Consider the following 15300-nt stretch of genomic DNA (forward strand, 5'->3'; position numbering starts at 1 on the left):
ACCACCACTTTTCTTTGGACTAAATGTCAGTAGTAGGTCTACAAAGCCTGTGGCAGCAAGTTTCCCAGTCTGGGTCAAGAGACTGGGGTTTGTGCTACCACACTAAAAACAGCTGCATGGACAGTGCTTTGAAGTTGTGGCTTGGGCTGCAGCTCGGGCTTTGAAGCCCACCTGCCTCCTTAGGATCCAGACCCTGAGTTCCAGCCCGAGCCTCAGAGGCCACACAGCTATTTTTAGCAAGGTAGTGTGAGCCCAAGACTATCAACCTGGGCTGGGAGGTCCGCATACCCAGTGAATGCAGCAATTTTAAGACTGTCTAGTTAAAGAGGAAAACATGGTGTTTTAAGCACACACACACACCTTCAGTACCAAGCTTTGCTTTGCAATACTGTCCAGTCACACCTCTTTCCTCTGGACTCCAAAACGCACCCTAACCGGACAGCAGTTTACTACTGAGCAGAGTTAACCCTCAACTTATTTTAATTACAGCTCCAACACTGGCTGTGTACAAAGCCACTGAAATATTGATAGCCCTTCCTGATAAACAGGTCTGTGACAGTTATATACAGGCATTACAGGGAAGAGAAAACAAAAGGCAAACCTTTCAGCAGCCTGTAAGTCACTGTGGCAAATGTTGTAAGGTGCACAGTGCATAAAAGGCTCCCTCCTGCCCCCAGCTCTTTTGGAAGAAGACAACAGGTATGAAATATTTATATGGTTTAAAGACTCAGAACTATAGATCATTTGACAATTAGGAGTTCACAAGCGTAAAGGATTTTTGTTGATTCAATTTGAGCTTTTAGCTACGTAAGAATACAGGGGTTTCAGGTCTGACAAACAACAAATTAATGGGGCAGTTCTTGATAGTATACAGAAAGGTTCTCTTTCCGTACCCCCACTTTCCTCTCCTACAACTACGTCCTCTTCTACAGATTACTAGGTGTAAACAAAGCCACACGGTTTAGGTCTGCTGAATCACTTCGGTCTGCCAACTGGATGAGAGGGCAGTGACACAGAATCAGTTAATATTAGTCATAGCACCCACTAGAAATGACATCTGGTGACACACAGACATACGCATTGCAATATCTTGAGAGAGGAATAATAGATTACCTCATTTCAACTTCTACCTCCAAGAAAAAAAAAACCACAATACACAAAAACAAACATTTACCAGATTCTAGTAGATTCCCCTTAATTAATATAAAGCTGTGTGGAAATGAAAAAATATCCATTACAACATTTCACTGCAGGTGGAAAGAAGTTTGAAAAGATTAGGTGAAAATTTTGCTCCAGTGCATTATACATATAAACCACACCTGTTAAGCACCATTCTCACAAGTCAAGGAGGAAGAGTATTGTTCTTCACTAATGTTAACCCCCCATTTACTATCCCTTAGTACAACAGACCTTTGTTCATTAGCCTTACTATGGGGGGTGGGGGGGCGCGGAAGAGAGAATATGAATATGTTAGAACAGAGAAGGCAGCACACATTCTGCTACATATGAAAGCATCAGGCCACGTTCCAGCAAGTCAGGCCTGATGCCTCTTCTAGACATATAAACCCAGTCAAACTTTTTGTTTTAATGCAAAAGTAAGAGCTTTAAAAAGCTTTGTTTATTTTGGGCAGACAAAGGAGGCTAGGAAAACGACAAGGTAGGTAAAATAGTTCCGTGACTTAAAAAAACCTGCATGCACAAGCACTAAATGGATTCTATTTAGGCCTGAAAAGGAAGGCTGTGTGCTTGTTAGTGCAGCACAGTGGTTTTTCTCATCTGCCTCTCATCCTGACTGCTATACTGACCGACAGTACAGTAATGCTAAGCAGCTCCCCGCCTCTATCCTTCCATGTCTCAGACACTTCCTGTCTCCACTGGACACAGTGCATTTATTTTCAGCCCTCAAGATTCCTTTCTATATGTTCCAGGAATCCTTTAGCATCCTCTGTCCAGATGGCAACCTTCAGCTGAGGGGAACAAGGTCTTGGAGAGTCTTTTCTTGGCCTGCTTCTCAACAGGCTGTTGGAACAGTGAGAGGCAGGCTGAATATCACACAGACTCGGCTCTGTTGTACTGCAAAAGCCCTCTCTCAATTTCTCTCTAAAACTTTCCTCAATACCCTCTTTGTCTTCCATCAGTGTTTTAAACCTTTTAGAGTAACAGCCGTGTTAGTCTGTATTCGCAAAAAGAAAAGGAGTACTTGTGGCACCTTAGAGACTAACCAATTTATTAGAGCATAAGCTTTCGTGAGCTACAGCTCACTTCCTCAGATGCATATCGTGGAAACTGCAGCAGACTTTATATATACACAGAGAATATGAAACAATACCTCCCTCCCACCCCACTGTCCTGCTGGTAATAGCTTATCTAAAGTGATCAGGTGGGCCATTTCCAACACAAATCCAGGTTTTCTCACCCTCCACCCCCCCCCACAAATTCACTCTCCTGCTGGTGATTGTGTAAAGAGTTGTCACTTTGGAAGGGCTATCACCAGCAGGAGAGTGAATTTGTGGGGGGGGGGGGGGTGGAGGGTGAGAAAACCTGGATTTGTGCTGGAAATGGCCCACCTGATGATCACTTTAGATAAGCTATTACCAGCAGGACAGTGGGGTGGGAGGAGGTATTGTTTCATATTCTCTGTGTATATATAAAGTCTGCTGCAGTTTCCACGATATGCATCTGAGGAAGTGAGCTGTAGCTCACGAAAGCTTATGCTCTAATAAATTGGTTAGTCTCTAAGGTGCCACAAGTACTCCTTTTCTTTTTAAACCTTTTAATAGCCTCTGCTTTCCAGGGCCACACTTTGTATGATCAACTCTCTACAAAGCCCTGTAGATATCTGATCTGATTCAATAGCAAAATCCAATAACAAAGCCAAGGAGCTCAGAAACCAATGTGAGGCATCCAGAGCTTCTGCTTCTTCACAGCAAACACAGCATGTTCTTTTGAAAGCAAAACCCTGCTTCGACAATCATTAGTTCTTGATTCCAGATTTAGTAAACTGCCTTTGCTTTTGGTCTCCATCCTCTGCAAGAGACCACTCCTGGGGGGGAAAAAAAAATTTATGAACTACAGATCAACTATTACTCTAGTGAGCAAATTTTAATCTGACCATCCCAGACAACCATCACCTTCATCTCTAGCTTGGGACAATTGCACCAGATGGCAACACCCAAAGACAGAGAGAAGCTTTTTCACCATCCAAGGCATCATGGAGTGACCTTATATAGGTTTCATTCCACCATTTCAAAGGTGTGGCAACGAAGGCAGGAGAAAACATGCTAGTATTTTGCATCCGACTGGGACATCTTGGGGAGATTAACAGAAATGCTACAGTGTTTGGGATTGGGATCATGTTCTCCTTTGGAAAACACCTAGCACATTTTAGCACTACATTTGTAACATTACAAATATTCTCTTCTGTTATTTAACAGCTAAGTATTATGCTGAAGTTTGGCGTTCCAGTTTCATGCACTTCCTGTAGATCGTCATTCAAAGTCACATACTATTTCAGGAACATTTTGGAGAACTAATCATGGCTACCATTTTGCCATCATTCATCAAGCAGGCATCTATGCACCTTTGCTGGTGCTTAACTCACCATTGAGGAGTTAAACCACACATCTCTGTTATCAAGTGGGCAATCCCCAGCCAAGTCACATTCGTTAATTTTGTCATTTTGGTCTTCATGTACAAACTATCCATCCACCTCACAGCCCCAATACAACAGTATCAGAATAAATGCAAAGCACACTGTTTTGAGAATGGCCAAATTAGCAACTATATCCAGGAAAGACAGGTTAGTCAAGTCACCACCCCAGCTCTAAAAACCAGACCAACTCTGACTTCCCAAATAAAGAGAGGACTGCCTTAAATCATGGTTCCAGCAAGTCATTCATGTTTTACTGAGAACAACTGTTAGAAAAGGAGCATTCCTACGGGGACACTCAAATCCATATATTGTTACATTCTAATCACTTTGAGCCTATCCAAATGGTCTACCACCACTCAAGGTGGTGTTATGAGGGTTGTCCCTGAACAATCAGACTGTACTTTAAGAACAGCCTATTGGGACAAGTTCTCTGGTGAGTGAAGCACAGTCTTACACTTGCGTCTTGTACTTCACAATCAAAAATTCAAATGTTTCATTGGTGCTACTCTAATGTATTTGAATATTGAACAGTGTTTCACACATTTTCTTCTGTCTGAAAGTCAAACAATAGCCAGGTGGAGCGATAATCAAAAGTATGCCAACTTTGGAGTTAACTGCAACCCATTAATGACAAGGCAGTGCAGCTACTATTCAGGCGCAACATTAGCAGGCTATTGTCACGCAAGTCAATACACTAATATCTATCAGTATACCCTTCCCATCCCATCTCATTATATTTAGCATTTTACTATCTGGTCCTTACTTGATATTTAATTGTTAAAATGCAATGGGGCTTAAAGGCAGGTTTTTACAGATTACAACCTCCCAAGGGGCCTTATAGAGTTTGCTGGTCGGCAGGACAGCTCCAATGCTCAGCTCTCCAGTTCTGCCCTTGCTACTTCCTTCAGTGACCTCTTCCCGGTTGGCTGGACACAAGACCAGAAATGGGACGTGTTTCCTGCCAGCTCAGGAGACTCCTTGCCGAGGTTGTACCTGCAACGGTAGACAGGAGCAGAGAGAATAGCCTGAGTGGGCAAAGAAGTGGTCAAGCCAGCAATGAAGAAATTGAGCTTCTGGCCCAGCAGGAGCAACCAAGCAAGTCCAATTCCTACTCCTTCCCATAGCAAGTCTGATTCATGGGGGGGAGGGGGAGAGGAAAACAGGAAAATTCTTGGGGGCGTTCCTCAAGTGCATTTGTTTATATTGTTATACACCCAACCAAAAAAAGCTAGTAATTGTGAATAAAAAATGCTTTTGTTGAACTGCTCTAATCTAGAAATTAGTTTGTGTTTCTCCCTTCAATCTGCTAACCCATTTGAGTATGTTCAAATTACAAAAACCTACCAAATATGCTATGCTCTGCTTTTTTAAATTGTACAACTTGTGAAAGGGGTTGGAATGACAGCCCTGTAAACTGGACTTCTCTGCTTATTCACACAACGGGTGCAGCCATAGTGCAAGCTTCCCCAGGATGCCTTGCTAATGAACTTAACCCTGACTTGGAGGAACAATCTCCAGGAGGTGATCAAGTAGGCAGACCACCACTACTCTCCCTGCAGACTCATAACAGTACTAAAGGTCTCACCCTACTGAGTAAGGCCATATCTACACTAACTAGCTTACAGCGACACAGCTGTACCGATGCAGCTGTATCACTATAAGATCGCTTGTGTAGCTGCTCTATGCCAGGAGAGCTCTCCCCTTGACATAATAAAACCACCACCACGAGTGGTGGTAGCTAAGCTGGCAGGAGAAGCTCTCCCCTGCCAACACAGCTGTCCACACCAGTGCTTTCGTTGGTGTAACTTACGTCACTTGGGGGTGTTTTTTTCCCCCCACACCCGAGTGACACAAGATATACAACAAAAGTGGCAGCGTAAGCATGGCCTAAGCGTTATCTAGTAAACTGAAATGAATACCGATCTACCATCAGGTTCCTGAGTGCAAAGAAACCATTTGAAAGCAGAGGAGCCACTCCATTTACCTCCCTCTTGCCACTTGGGGATTAGAAGTTTAAAGCTGACAGCATGGCTTTGATTTACAAAGCGGTCCCGTAAATTTAAAAAAATACTTTATGATTACTGGGATAATTGGAAGGGCAAAATTTATATAACTACTCCTGAATGCTGGTTAGTAAATCACACTGAAGAATTAGGGTGAATCCAGAAGCAGCCCCGGTCATTGCTTTATTTAGGATCTTTTTGGCTCCATTCAGGTTAAAGGATAGGACATCACCAGGTGCATATTATTCATTGCTGCGAGACCCTGTTTCCAAGAATCCATGCTGGTTTTCATGCAAATTATTTAAAGCTACCAGCTCTGAATGCTGTAAAGTCTAACATTATCTGCTCCAAAACAAGCGTGTTAGACCAGTGCCTGCTCTCCCTTCAGAATGTGGAGCAACAAAAGATGATCTTAATGTAGTCCTTGGGCAGGAAAATCCTCATTTTTGGCATGGAGGCACAATACAAAGAATGAAATTGTAGCATCCCAGAAAAAGCCCTTGAAAAGAAAGACGAGTTTGGGCTAGATCCTGTCCGAGAAGGAAAAATTTCTCAATTTTAAGCAGAGTAAGAAAAACTATGCATTTCAAAGGAAGTGATAGAACAAGTACGTGCAATATTTCAAGTCCAAGATGGGGCTCTTCATCTCTCTCTCTGTTGAGGAGAAGATGATGGGGTTAAGTGCTATTTCCTCATATAAATTAACAGAAGACACTATACAAAAGGAAATTGCAGTGTTATGAGTCTTGTTCTCACTTGTTGAAGGAATTCAGTTCACATTTCAACAAACAAAGCTTTGAGTGAACTCTGGAGCTCAGTTAGCATTCGCCGCACAGGGGGGAGGAATGACATCCAGAGTATTTAAAAGGGTGGCCCTGAAGAGCTAAAAAATAGACTTTAAAAAGATTTTAAAATGTTGATAGTGGTCACCTTTTGCTCCTTGAACTCTGTTGCCATCTGTAGTCCTTAGGCATTTCCTGTATCGGACAACAGCACTGCAATAGACACCTTAGGAGATGAGATTCCCTTGTGTGTTATTTGGACCAAAAACCCTCAGTGAGGCACACTTTAGAGACTCTCCCTTCATTTTGTCTCCTTTTCTCTCTATGGAATGGTTGGCATGAAATTCCCAGACCGTGTGGTATAATTAAAAACAAGATTTCATTAAGAAATCGGAAACAAAACCAGATTAAACATAAAAGAAATTGAATATGCACAACATGTTGATTCTTACATTTTGCAAGGCTCACTGAGATAGGCATCCCTTACTTTTAATTATAGTGAATGAAACATCACCTTATATTTCTAGAAAGCAGTCTTCTCTCTCTGATCCATTTGGTGAGCCAGAGATGAATTGGTTCTCGAGTACCTCCTCTTTCAGCTATAGCCCATGATCATTTGATTGTAAGGCAATACCAACTTCAAAAGTCATATTCAACTCCCCCCCCCACAAAAGGTATTACAGAAACAACTTCCTCAATGAGGACATCACTGCCTCCTAAGAAGTGTCCACTTTATACTCCCTGTCCTTGGTAAATCACTTTGAGGTTCCTGTTTTTCCTCCTTGTTGCCATTATTTCTTCAACTGTTTGAAGGTGTAGCCCCACCATGGATGATTTCAGTCCACATTTACATCTCCATACCCTGTGGATGATTGTTACTGAGCTGCATTTATTTACATCAGCGGAGGATCTGGCCCAAGAATTATAGTTCGCTCATACCAGTATATGAAAAGTTACGAGCAGATTAAAACCAGTTATCACAATACCAACCTCAGTTGAAGACGACAGTTAATGAAGCATAGGCGAAGTGAGCCAGATTGACAATCCTAGTGAATGAAGTGCTCTAGCTGCAGAGTCATTAGCGCACAGGCAGACACAATGAACTTCCCCACCATGACCTGGAAGGATCACCTTCTCCTTTTCTACAGTCATAGGGAGTGGGGCTTTAAATTTATCAGTTACCTATTAACAAGAAACTACAGTAATATGAAAGTTGGAGTCCCCAGGCAGGGTTCATAGAGAGCAACCTGGTAGGAATCCAACTGAGTACATACAGCATGATGAGGAATTTAGCTTGTGACCTGGATGTTCTCCCTTCTCCACCCCACCTGTACAATTTCGTATCAGCCTTTGGCTAATAGGTTTAGTCTCTAGCCATTAGGTGTCTGGAAAAAAATTCCAACACCTATGTGAGAACGATTGGTGAGAAGAGGGAAGAGGTACCATTTAAAAAAAAAAACTAATTCCATCAGACATTTTGAGGAGGGGGAGAAAGAAGAAAAAAATACACCGGAGCAGGTGTCTATTATGGGAAAGAATATGTGGTGTAAAGCCACAAAGGGAAAGAAGGTAAAACAAGAAATGGTTACTTACCTGTTTCTGTAACAGTTCTTCAAGATGTGTTGCACATGTCCATTTCACTGTAGATATGGGCATACCCAGTGCACCGATGTCAGATATTCTTCCATCAGCAGTACACATTGGGGCAACCCGAGCACCCTCTGCTCCCTCAGGTTACTGCGTCCAGGTATAAAGGGCAGAACCACCCTGATCCCTTTCAGTTCCTTCTTACCGAATATAAAGAGGAGGGAGGGCTGGAGAACTGACATGTACAACACATTTCAAAGAACCACCGTTACAGAAAAAAGGCGAACAGCCATTTTGTTATACCAATAAAATAAAAACCAGCAGGATCTTATTAAAGGGAAAAAGGCAAAATACCACATTTATTGTGAACACAGAAAGAATCATAGTAAACAGTTAGTTATAGCTATAACATTCCATTCAATCTCATATTTATTCACACATTCATTCATACAAACACACAGGTTCGGCAAGGTTGTTATCATAGTTACCAGCCTTAGAGTTGCTCATGCCAAGCCACTGGCCAGGTGGCCTGGACATGAGGAGGGAGCAGGGCCTTGTCAGATGCTCATCTGATGCTCCTGGAAGTCGGTTTGCAGAATCAGACCCCAAAGTTCTCACTTTTCAGAGTCTATTTTTATAGGAATGTCTTCCTATGCCAGTCTATGGGAATTGCTTCATCATGCTGTTGCTGAAACAATCAGCAGATAGCACATTCCTGACGGCTCCCTGCTGCTAGATGTTGTTATCTTGTTCTTTGGTTCTCCCATTCTTGAGGCTGTTGGGTGGATTCCAGTCTGCCCTCCGGGGGTCCTCTGGCTATTTCCACTTGATGCCTTCTTCAGCCGATGGACACTGGATTCTTAGGCTGGCACCTCCCTGATCATTCAGTTATTATCCACACACATCCTCTATCTCTATTTTAATCACAATTGTTAATACGACAAAATGGTGGGGAGTCTCTGGGTGCTGTTTCTGTTGTTAGAGTATTGCTTTGAGTCTCTCTCTCTGTGAATTGCTTTGAGAACAGACTCTGTCTTAGAATGTACTAACACAATTAGCAGCTTGCAATTTTCACACAGAGGGAGAGAAACAGTACCAAAAACCAAGAGACCTCTTAATTAGTAATACCCTGGAATTTAAACAATGGGGAATCAAACTCATTTGTGATTTTAATACAGAACTTCTTTAATATGATCCAACAATTTATTCTTCAAGTGATTGCACGTGTCCATTCAACTGTGACTCAAGAACTTTAAACTGGAAGTGGGCTCAGAGTCTACTCGAACAGGGAACAGAGACCTATTTGTCCAAATTTGGCATAATCTCTAGACTGCTGATAGATAGCGTAGCAAGAGACAACCGTATGGAACAATAAGCAAGTTGCCACCTTACAAATGTCCAAGATGTGCATGAGAGCCAGAGAGGCTACAGAACTTGACTCAGACCCGGTTGAATAAGCATATTCTCTATTTGGGAGCATCACATTAGCCAACTGGTAGCAGAAGCGAAAACAATTAGATATCCAAAAAGAGATCCTTTGGGTGGACACTGGATAGCCTGTCTGCTACTGCAATGAACAGTTGCACTGACGAATGGTTTAATTTGATCCGGGTAAAAGACTTTGGCTCATCTCACATATGCAGTGTGGCGATTTTCCTTATCTTTATGCAAATGAAGCTTTGGGAAGAAGGTCCGTAGAAAGACTGATTGGTTAATGTGAAAACCCCTTTAGTAAGAAACTTCAGGTGAGGATGAAGGTAAACTCTCTCTCTACAGAAGACTGTATATGGTGGTTTTGATACTACCACTCAACTCCCTCACTCTTTTTACCTGAGGTTATAGCAACCAGAAAAGCCACTTTCATTTAAAAGTGTGGCAGGGATCAGGTCATCAGCATTTTGAAAGGAGTGGCCCATCAGCTTTACTAAAACTAGGAGAACAGGAGTGTTTGAAAATTGGACACTGAAGATGGCAGAGACCAGTGGGAGAGAAGTAAAATTTTTCACCCACATTCAGCCACATCCACCACAGAAGCTGGCAAAGACTACCATACTTCTAGTTCATAACATCACCACCTGCCTGATACTGCTCCATCTTTGCTAGTTAACATTCTATTCCCGATAGATTATATCTGTGTCCTGCAACCAACATTGTATTACACAGGGCAGAATTCTATAAAAACTACCCAAATGAAATCGCTTGCCGCACCCTTCATACTGACAGGTATTTCTACTCGGACAGCAATAAACTGATGTTACAATATCTGGTAAATTTGGAAAATCTAAAGAACAGAGGTGAGGGCAGAAAAATTTTATTCTTTAATAACAGTCCTGTGATAAAACATATTGAGATAACGATGGCACTGTCAAAAATTAGTTTAAAGAAAGAAGGGCTCCTTGTCTGGCTCTGCTAAGGATCAAAAGGAAACATCAGTGACCGACTTGGACACCGCCGTGCTGGGTGACCGAGGCACAACACTTCACCTCTGTGACTCAGTTTCCTCATCCGTAATATGGGGATAATGATGCTTGTCTCCTTTGTAAAGTGCTTTGATATCTGCTGAAGAGTGCTACATAAGAACATAGGTAAATCCAGAAAGTACCTTTGGGCCATTGCAGTTAGTCAGCCATATACACTCTGTTCCAGTGTTTTAACACAGCCACCTTGTACTGCTCCCACTAGCCATGTGCTTATGTGAACTACCTCCCCCTTCCCCTCTCAACAAGGATTAGTAAATCTCATAATAAACAATGTACTGTTTTTTCCCTACAGTCTTTACATGCAGCTTTGCTGCCTTTGTAGTGAATATACTTATTTTCTTGAATCTCATGTAAGACTTACAGGGGAAACGGAGTCTGATTACACAGGAATGGGAAAGTTACATACAAATATCCTAAATCACACTATCTGCTGCCAAATATGACCCAGAAGTGTCATCAGAAAACAAAAATGCACTCCAAATTCATAAGTTCCTTAACATTAACACCACACATCCCTTGTCCAACAACACTGGGAGCCAAAGAACAATTGAACTGTGTCAAGTATTCACCTTTGTGTTAGTGAGGGTGGAGCAGGTGACAAACGTTTCTAGTCAGACGTTCTCATCCAAGTTCTTACAGTGTCCAGTTTGGTGGCCTAGGGACAAGAGTTCTGTACTGCCAAATGAGGAACTGTGATTAACTTCCCATCTCTTGCTCACTAACACCTTATCTGACCAATGCTATGGTCACAATGCATATAGTCCAGGCGGGGAACAGCCCCGCATGCCTGGTTTAGCTGAGGGCTTGTCTACACTATAGAAGCTCCAGTGGCACAGCTAGGGCGCTGTAGCTACACCTCTGTAGCGCTGGAGTGCAGATGTTCCCTACAGCGATGGATGGGGTTTTTCTGTCAGAGTAGGTAATCCACCTCCCCAAGAAGTGGTAGCTAGGTCAATGGGAGTATTGTGACCCAGCCACGTCTACACAGGGGTTAGGTCATCATAGCTACAGCACTCAGGGGAGCGATGTTTTATACCCTGGAATGACGTTGATAAATGCAAAGTAATGCACATTGGAAAATTTAATCCCAACTATACATATAAAATGATGGGGTCTAAATTAGGTGTGACAACTCAAGAAAGATCTTGGAGTCACTGTGGATAGTTCTCTGAAAACATCCACTCAATGTGCAACAGAAGTCAAAAAAAAGCTAACAGAATTTTGGGAATCATTAAGAAAGGGACAGATAATAAGACAGAAAATATCATATGGTCTCTCCATAAATCCATGGTATGCCCACATCTTGAATACTGCATACAGATGTGGTCGCCCATGTCAAAAAAGATATATTGGAATTGGAAAAGGTTCAGAAAAGGGCAACAAAAATAATAAGGGGGTAGAGAACAGCTTCCATATGGAGGAGAGAATAAGACGACTGGACTTTTCAGCTTGGAAAAGAGACGACTAAGGGGAGATATGCTGGAGGTCTATAAAATCATGACTGGTGTGAAGAAAGTAAATAGGGAAATGTTATTTACTCCTCCTCATAACACAAGAACTAGGGGTCACCCAATTAAATTAATAGGCAGCAGGTTTAAAACAAACAAAAGGAAGTATTTCTTCACCCAACGCACAGTCAACCTGTGGAAATCTTTGCCAGAGTATGTTGTGAAGGCCAAGACTATAACAGGGTTCAAAAATGGATGAGCAGGGATGGTGTCCCTAGCCTCTGTTTGCCAAAAGCTAGGAATGGGCAACATGGGATGGATCACCTGATGATTATCTGTTCTATTTATTCCCTCTGAAGCACCTGGTATTGGCTACTGTCAGAAGACAAGATACTGGGCTAGATGGACCTTTGGTCTGACCCAGTATGGCTGCTCTTAGGACATCACTACGTTGATCTAAATTTTAAGCATAGACCAGTCCTTGGACTCCTCCAGCCAGTTATCAGAGTAACAGCCGTGTTAGTCTGTATTCGCAAAAAGAAAAGGAGTACTTGTGGCACCTTAGAGACTAACCAATTTATTAGAGCATAAGCTTTCGTGAGCTACAGCTCACTTCATCAGATGCATATCGTGGAAACTGCAGCAGACTTTATATATACACAGAGAATATGAACCAATACCTCTCGCAGGACAGTGGGGTGGGAGGAGGTATTGGTTCATATTCTCTGTGTATATATAAAGTCTGCTGCAGTTTCCACGATATGCATCTGAGGAAGTGAGCTGTAGCTCACGAAAGCTTATGCTCTAATAAATTGGTTAGTCTCTAAGGTGCCACAAGTACTCCTTTTCTTCCAGCCAGTTAGTAAGTGACAAGACAGATTCCAAAGGATATGCTATTTAATTCTCTTTTTTGACAAAGGAATGTTAGCTGCCACCTAGGACCTCACCAGTGGATGGCACAGAAGTGAGGAAGTGGGTCTTGTTGACTGAGGATCTCTTATATCAGAGCATTTAAGAGATGGAAACTACTATCTCATACAGATGGCAAAACTGTTGGTTACGATAACGCCACTAGCACTTATTGCCACAAGAAAAAGCTAGTCTGAGGCAGGAAAAACACTGGCTAAGCATTATGCTGACTGTTCTTTCCCTTCTACAGCCACACCACCACCAAGCAGTTTTGAGCTAACTCCCTTCCCAGTTTTCGCCTGCCTAGGGAGTATCAATACATGCCCATACTTGTCTGCAGTAGCGAGTGAATATAAAGAATCCTCTTACCAACCCCGGCAGGATGAGCAGATGATGAATTCCATTCCAACAAACTTAACAGCAGGGATTTTCCAATATGATGGAGGTGGAAAAAAGATCAGGATAATATTTCAGACTCTGTGGTGCTAAAGCCTCAAGGAAAAGGATATGGGAGGTGCAGGAGTCTGTAGATTCTCGAGATCTGGTAAATTGAATAGGGCTTGAAAGATCACTTCTCCAGGTTTCAGCAAGACAGAACTTCCAGCAGGAGGGGGGAACTGGGAGAAGGATTATCTTCCAGTAAAAGATACCTGCCCTGAGTTCTTCCATACAAGAGAGCTGCTCAAGAAAAGGAAAGGTGCAGCTTGCCTCTCTTTTCTCTATCAGAAAGCTGTTATCAGTAAGTTTCCTAATGAATACTAAAATTACAGGCTCATATTTCAGGACAGCCTGTTCCGAGAAAGCACACTGCTCCCGTCAGAAAGAATATTTAGCAAACTCCTCTGCGTACCTTTGTCTTCTTCCCTCCTGAAAAGCATTCAAAGTCTCTCAATAGTTGGCAAAGAGATAAAACAGTTCTCCACAATGCTCAAGGCTAAGGTGGCAATAGAGTACCTAGAACAACAGATAAATGGTCTATTTTACACTTTTCCAAAACCTCACATTAGGTGATGAGTCCCAAGGGATTGATACACTATTGAAGTTCAAAATATTTACTGTATCCTTCTGACAGTTTTCTAAACCCCATTCCCTTACATTTAGAAAGTGCTAAAGTGCTCCAAGCCTGCCTTTTTTTTTTTTTTTTTTTTTTTTTATGAGATTTCAGGGAATTCCCATCCATCTCTCTCAGCTTGTCGTTCAATTTAGGAAGATCTTTGCTTGAAGAAGATCTGTAAGGCACTAATGGCAAAAAAGAATCTGAAAAAAGATTCCAGGCACAGCTTACTTACTGTAAACCAGAGGTGGGCAAACCATGGCCCACGGGCCACATCCGGCCCTTGAGTTCCTGGCCGGGGAGGCTAGCTCCCGGCCCCTCCCAGCAGCCTTAGCTCGCTGTGCCACCAGTGCTCTGGGCGGCGGGGCTGCGAGCTCCTGATGGGCAGCGCGGTGGCGTGGCTGGCTCTGGTCAGACCACGCGGCTGCCAATCCTGCTGCTCTGAGCGGCATGGTAAGGAGGCGGGGGGGTGGGGGGGTTGGATAAGGGGCTGGAGTTCCCGGGGGGGCAGTCAGGGGACAGGGAGCCGGGGGGGGGGGGGTTAGATGAGTCAGGAGTTCTGAGGGGGGCAGTCAAGGGGCGGGGGGTCCTGGGAGGGGGCGGTCAAGGGACAAGGAGCCGGGGGGGGGGTTAGATGAGTCAGGAGTTCTGAGGGGGGCAGTCAAGGGGCGGGAAGTGGAAGGGGCGGGGGCCAGGCTGTTTGGGGAGGCAAAGCCTTCCCTACCTGGCCCTCCATACAGTTTCGCAACCCCGATGTGGCCCTCAGGCCAAAAAGTTTGCCCACCCCTGCTGTAAACAATCAGGGAAATTTCTTCATGCAATCTACCAGGTGCCCAAATGTCTGTCTGCTGTTTCAGTGGCATATTCACTAGAGTCAGCATTAGAACCTGCTCACCCATAGCAACAAGTACATTATGCTCCTGGAGTCAATATTTGTGTTTACTCTAGCACCAAGCAGCTGTGATTATACTCATGCTTCCTGGACCAAGTGTGTAGCAAGCACATTGCTTCCAGAAGCGGCTGCACAGCATTAAGCAGGTAGCTACTGGGCTCAATACCCACTCTATCCAGAGGTGAAAGGATGGGGAACCACAGACATTCACAAATTGCCTCTGCACAGCTGCCTGAAAATATGGCAGCCCTAACTTTAAAGGCCTAAGAAGGGCACAGAAATAGCTAATGAAGGCTCTTTGTCTTGCAATACTAGACCAGTGGTTCTCAAACTAGGGGCGCTACTTGTTCAGGGAAAGCCCCTGGCGGGCTAGGCCGGTTTGTTTACCTGCCGCGTCCGCAGGCTCGGACCATCGCGGCTCCCACTGCCCGCGGTTCGCCGCTCCAGGCCAATGGGGGCTGCGGGGAAGGGCGGCCAGCACATCCCTCGGCCC

The 15300-nt window shown here is 43.6% G+C and overlaps 1 protein-coding gene across 4 annotated transcripts in view; it reads right to left on the reverse strand.

Annotated features, from left to right (window-relative positions):
* The window catches only part of MOB2 (MOB kinase activator 2), a 163846-nt gene that overhangs the window by 96204 nt on the left and 52342 nt on the right, over positions 1 to 15300 (reverse strand). The window contains exon 1 of one of the 4 annotated variants that reach the window (XM_084630031.1): positions 13231 to 13509. The exons of the other annotated variants lie outside the window; for them this stretch is intronic. Coding sequence (XP_084486157.1) covers positions 13231 to 13265 — 35 coding nt within the window. The 5' untranslated portion in view covers positions 13266 to 13509. Of the gene's footprint in view, positions 1 to 13230; positions 13510 to 15300 lie in introns of those variants that run through there. 4 annotated transcript variants of the gene reach the window in all.

The sequence above is a fragment of the Lepidochelys olivacea genome (assembly GCF_965140295.1).
Source record: "Lepidochelys olivacea isolate rLepOli2 genome assembly, chromosome: 6".
In the NCBI taxonomy this organism is placed as follows: domain Eukaryota; kingdom Metazoa; phylum Chordata; order Testudines; family Cheloniidae; genus Lepidochelys; species Lepidochelys olivacea.